The 5,624-nt window shown below is 67.6% G+C and overlaps 1 protein-coding gene across 1 annotated transcript in view; it reads left to right on the top strand.

The window, feature by feature from the left end:
• Positions 1–2,711: 2,711 nt before the first annotated feature.
• Positions 2,712–5,624, top strand: part of MNEG_4837 (hypothetical protein) — a gene marked incomplete at both ends in the record, with an annotated part of 5,409 nt that continues 2,496 nt past the window's right edge. Inside the window, 5 exons of the mRNA XM_014046690.1 lie at positions 2,712–2,807; positions 3,006–3,185; positions 3,525–3,899; positions 4,157–4,357; positions 4,699–5,590. Coding sequence (XP_013902144.1) covers positions 2,712–2,807; positions 3,006–3,185; positions 3,525–3,899; positions 4,157–4,357; positions 4,699–5,590 — 1,744 coding nt within the window. The remainder of the gene's footprint in view (positions 2,808–3,005; positions 3,186–3,524; positions 3,900–4,156; positions 4,358–4,698; positions 5,591–5,624) is intronic.

Here is a 5,624-nt window from a genome sequence, read left to right as displayed (position 1 = left end):
GGCCTGCGCCGCGCCTGTGGCGGCGGCGACCTCGGCGGCGGCGGCGGCGGCGGAGGGGTCTGGGACACCGGAGAACGTCACGATCCACCGGGTGGGCTCGCCGGCGGCCATGGCAGCGAGCGCAGCGGCTTCGGGGTCGGCGGCGGCGGCAGCGGCGGCGGCGGCGGCGGCGGCGGCTGGGGTGGTGGGAGCGCCCCGCGCCGCGGCGGGGCTGCTGCCGTCGTCGGCCACGATGAAACCGCCTGGAGGGGGACCAGAATGACACACACGTTGTCAAGGCAGGGGTAAACTGTAGTGGGCATCGCGCCGCGCAGGACGCCAACGCGTGTCTGGGAACGGCGTTGGATTATTGTGCCTGATCCAATGCCCGTAACTGGGCGGCAGTTTGTCGGCGCATGCTCACCGATGACGGGTGCCACCAGCAGCGCCGCCACGAGCAGGCGTGTGTGGCTGTCCATTGTACAGCTCTCCGAGTTCCTACGCACGGGACTGCGCGTCAGTGGCCGACGGGCACCCTGGACACACTCACACCAGGTGTTTGAGTGCAGGTGCGTTCGGCAGGCGCGACAGCTAGCCTGCGCACCTGCACGGCATCAACGGTTATTACAAGTGTCCAAGTCTCCACAATGGCTCTCTGCTGGTTGCGGGGCTCGTCGGCTCTTCAACGAAAGCGCTCGGTGCCCGCTAGCAAGACGATGCCTCGTACGTCGGCTGACACGTCGGCTTCACACAAGTTAGAAGTCTGTCGTCCTTTCCTTTGTATCTTTACAAAACGCGCCAACGTTGCCCGCAGCTGCGCAAATCGCACCGAGCTTCACAGATTGTCAAAAGCTGCACCAGCGCAGGGGAATTATGCAGGTTTAGAACGTTAAAATGAGTCGTATAAGTATGGTATCACTTGAGTTCTCTTGTGTCGGCGACATCAGCGCTGACACACGGCTCCAGCACTTGGACACGCACCACTACATGCTCGCCCGGCCACTGCGTGAAGTCCTGCCGCGCATGCCCTGACGGACTTGCCACTGGATAATCTCGTGGAACATAACCATAGACTCCAGTTGGAGTGGCCACGCCTGTTGTATGATGATGTAAGCAGGATTTTGGCATTTCCGGCGGCGGGCGACAAGATTAGGCATGGTCGCGCCGAGCTTCTCCTGCTCAGCCTGGCACCTTTGCGGGCCGCCCGCGCGGCCCGCAATGGATTTATGAGGCGTCCGCTTGGATTCCACTCGAGTTGCTGCGAGCAGCGGCTTTCTTCACAACACGCAGCATGGCCGCCGCAGCGCGCTGGCGTTCCCGCCGCTGCACAGTTGGCAGGTGGCCAACACCATGGTGTCACGCCGCAGCCGTCAAAACCAGCCGTCCTCAATGCAAGGCCACCCGCGAGACCCTCAAAAGACCCTCTTCAACACGATTGAAAGCAAAACAGCTCCTGGGCTGTGTCCTGCTTTGGGTGAAGCAGTGAGCCGCACCCAGAACTCACCAAGAAATGAAGCCACGCACGGCCACCAGTGCAATGGACACTGACCCATCTTGGGCCATTGGACCAACCCCCTGAGCTACAAAGAATGAATGTCACGCTTCATCACATCCAAGCCCCAGCTTGAAAACAAGCTTTTTCCTTAGTCGCACCCGTGCGCTCATGCGCGGCGGCGACGATTCAAAAGCTCGTGTGCGCAGAAGCCAGCGGCTCAGGGTCCAGGTGGCAGGGGGTTGCTGCCAGCCCTGTTGAGGCTTCTCCTCAGGCGGCGCGACTCATACGGCAAGCGGGAGGGGAGAGTTTTGGGCAGCTGGCGCGTGCTCTCAGGTTGCAGGTCAACCGAATGTGGTCAATACGAGAAGCGTGTTTGCCCCAGCCCGCGCGCCCCAGCAGCCACCGCATGCTGTTGGATCTCAGTTCGTTTGGCAGGCCATGCGTGCCAGCCACGCTACACGCCATCCCCATGCGCCATTCCCTGCGTCCCTGCTGCTATGCGTGGTTCCGACAACCACCAGGAACGCCCTGTGTTCAAGAGTCTCTGCTGTCTGAGTTCGGCGCGAGCGTTGGCGGATAGGCAAAATGGTGTTGGGGCGACGGCGCGCCGAAGCCTGCGCTTACTCAGCACGCTTGGCTGCCCATCCCAAAAGATTACGGTACCTATCGCAGTAGGGACTCTCAGACGTTTGCCGGCAACGTTGGCGGGAATGCCGGCCTCACGCACTCATGATAGAACCTGGACATCATTGTTGCAGCGGGTGTGGCTGAAATCGAGCGCCCGATGGCCAGAACCTGTTGCAGCACTGTCGTGTCAGTCAAACATGCCAGTCAACCAGACGCGTGCTGTCCGTCGCAAAAACACTGATTCGGCTACTCGCTGCCTGAAACAGCAGAGCCTTGTGAAGCCGACCCTTCTTGCGCAAGGCGGGGCCGAGGACCTTGCTGCTACCCCATGTGATCTCGGCAGTAAAGCTCAGCCTGGCGCACAAGCCTTGCGTGCGCCAGTTGTGTGTGGCACCTCTGCCCTTGCACTTGATGAATGACCATCAAAAATATCACAACCGCGGAACACTCCCTTGGTCATGCAGTGCCGCTGATGCCGTGACAAGTTGATTGATTGATCCCGGCTGCATCTCGTCGGAAGCACCACCCACCATTCCAAGTTCATTGGGATCACAGATTTCATCTTAAGTCAAAGAATACCTATTGAGTTGTTTTCTTGTGGTGTTTCAGGATGCTGAAGGCCCAGACTGCCCGGGGATGGGCGCGCGGAGCGGGCTGCAGCCATGCCAGGCCCGTGGCCACGCGGGCCGTACGTGATGGCGACAAGGTAAGAATCTCAGTGCATTTGTGGGGCCTGATCTTCGCTCGCCTGCCGGGCACACGGGATGTGACGGCGGGTTCAGCAGCGAGCGCCGCTCAGCGGCGCCTTTGCTGCCGCCGCTCGCACCTGCCGCGCCCCGTCCGCGCCCGCATACAGCTTGCGCCCAATTCCGATTGGGCCGCCCGCACCGCTGCGCTGCCGCAGCCTGTCGGCGAGACCTTGGCGGCTGGCGGCATGGCGCTGCTGAGCGCGCTGAGCCTCGCGGGCGCGGCGCACGCCGACGCCGACCCGACCTACGAGGTGGGCGCAACGCCGCCGCTGCCGCTGCTGTCCGCGCCGCCGGCGACGCCGCTGCCGCCGCCGCCGCCCCTCCTGCAAACGGCCGTGATTGCAACAGCGGCGATGCCGCTGCGGTGCGTTGCGCCCCCAGCCCCAACCCCCCGAGGCGGGGGGGTCCCCTCCAATGCGCCCCCGCCCATCCGCCAGCACGCCGCCCGCCAGTCGCCCACTGCCCATCAAACGCGAACGCCGCGGCTGCGCAGGAGCTAAAGGAGCTGGCGAGCAGAATTTCTCTCCTTGAAAAGTTCCAGGTGCGCTTTGGCTTTGGGAGGCGGCCCTCGAACACAAACACGCGCGTGCGCCGCAGCAAGCCGCTTTGACATCCAGCGGGGTCTTTCGGGGGCCCGCCTAGAAGCGCGTTTCTGAGCGTACTTGTGGGCGCAGTCCGCGCCCGCCCCGCGTCGGGACGGGCGCGCTGAAGGCGGCCGCCTCGCCTGCCGGCCGGCCCCAACCATGGACCTGCCCGCCGGCGCCGCGCCCCCGCCAACAACGCCCACGCGCCGCGACGCCGCGCAGGCCCAGCAGGGCGGCGCGCCCGACGCGCCCGAGCGGAGCTCGGCCATCCGCGAGCGGCTGGCAAAGGAGGCCGCCCCCGCCCCCGCCCTTGCTGCGGCGCCGGCGCCCGCAGCCGCCAAGCCCGCGCCGGCGGCGCCAGCCGCGGATGGGGCCGCGGGGCCGGGGTTTTTTATCGCCGGCTTGCTGGCTGGCGTGGCGGCCGTCGGCGGTGGCCTCCTCGGAGGCCTTCTCTTCGTGTCCCGGGTGAGAACCCGGAGGCGCTCGCGCCGCGCGGGCGGTGCAGTGCGGCTGGGCTGACAGGCAGGGGAAGGCGAGGGCGTCCCCTGCTGTGCTTGCGCAGCAGCCGCTGCAGACACCGGGAAGACACCACGGCCCCCGCCCTGGTCTGCTGCAAGGGTGTACTGCCAGGATGGCTCTGCCGGCAAGCACACGATCGCGCTCTTCACGACCCCCCCCGCTGATGTGTGAACCCCATTCACACAAACACGATCCAACCACAGAGGTCTTCCTCAGAGGAGCCTGCTGAGGATTTTGCGCCCAAGCCGTCCCGCAAGGCCCCCACCTCCGCTCCCAAGCGGTCCGCGTCGCCGCCGCCGTCCCGGCCCGCCTCCCCCAAGCCCGGCACCGCGCGCGTCGGCGGCGCCAAGGCGCGCGCGGCGCTGCCGGCGGGCGGCGACGCGCTGAGGGGGACCATCAGGAAGGTGGGAACGTGCACGCTTGATTACGAAATTCCTCAACGCTCAAAGCTGACTATGGAGTCGCGTTCGCTTCTTTCGCTTGTTGTGTTCTAAGTGCACCCAGCCCTGTGCGTGGCGGTCGTCCCGCCCGCCGGCCAATCCTATCTGGCTGAAAGCGCGGCTTGCGCCGCTGCACGCGGCGCCCGCGCCTACAAACCCCTGACCCTCTCGCAGAACGCCCCCTCGCCCCCCGCTGCACCCCCAAAAACGTGAACGCCGCACATGCAATCACTAGTTCAGGGAGTACACTGCACAGTGCGTGGGTTTTAGCATGCCCAATCCAACATCCTGTGCCCCACCCCCAGGCATTCATAAACGAGGACAACCCCGACGAGCCCACCAACTTCACCGCCGCCGGCGTCGTCGGCCTCTCCGTCGTCGCCGCCGCCGCGATCTTCGTCGGCTCCCCCGCGCCCACCACCACCGGCGGGTCCGTCAGCGACAAGGCAGAGGACGAACTGGTCCAGCTGGCAAAGGCCAAGGTCAAGGGCGATGGGATAGAGGCGAAGCGCAGCACGGGCGCATACTCCTTCACGGCCCCGCCCGCGCCGCCCGCGCCGAAGGCGGAGGCGCCGGCGCCCAAGGCCGAGGCGCCCAAGCCCGCCCCCAAGGCGGAGGCGCCCCCGCCGCCGCCGCCTGCGCCCAAGGCCGAGACGCCGCCACCGCCGCCGCCGGCGCCCAAGGTGGAGGCGCCGCCGCCGCCTGCGCCCAAGGTGGAGACGCCGCCGCCGCCGCCCCCTGCCCCCAAGGTAGAGGCGCCCCCGCCGCCGCCGCCTGCGCCCAAGGTGGAGGCGCCGCCGCCGCCGCCGCCTGCCCCCAAGGCCGAGGTGCCGCCGCCGGCCCCCAAGGTGGAGCCGCCGCCGCCGCCGCCGGCGCCCAAGGTAGAGGCGCCCAAGCCCGCGCCCAAGGTGGAGACGCCACCACCGGCGCCCAAGGCCGAGGCGCCCAAGCCCGCGCCCAAGGTCGAGGCTCCGCCGCCGCCGCCCGCGCCGACCAAGGCCGCGCCCGCGCCCGAGGCGGCGGCCGCGCCCGCGGCCGCGCAGGCCGACGCCGTGGCGCGCGGGGCCAACCCCGTGGCGATCATCATTGGCGCGACTGTCGTTCTGGTCGGCGCCACGGCGCTCCTCGGCGGCAGCAGCAAGGAGGGCGCCGCCGCCGCCGCCGACGCGGCGGCGCCGCCGGCGCCCGTGGCGGGCGGTCAGGGCAAGAAGGAGGACAAGCCGGCGCCGCC

Source organism: Monoraphidium neglectum, assembly GCF_000611645.1.
Source record: "Monoraphidium neglectum strain SAG 48.87 unplaced genomic scaffold scaffold00691, whole genome shotgun sequence".
Lineage (NCBI taxonomy): Eukaryota > Viridiplantae > Chlorophyta > Chlorophyceae > Sphaeropleales > Selenastraceae > Monoraphidium > Monoraphidium neglectum.
The sequence above is the reverse complement of the archived record's forward strand: the minus strand, read 5'-3'. Positions and strand labels throughout refer to the sequence as shown.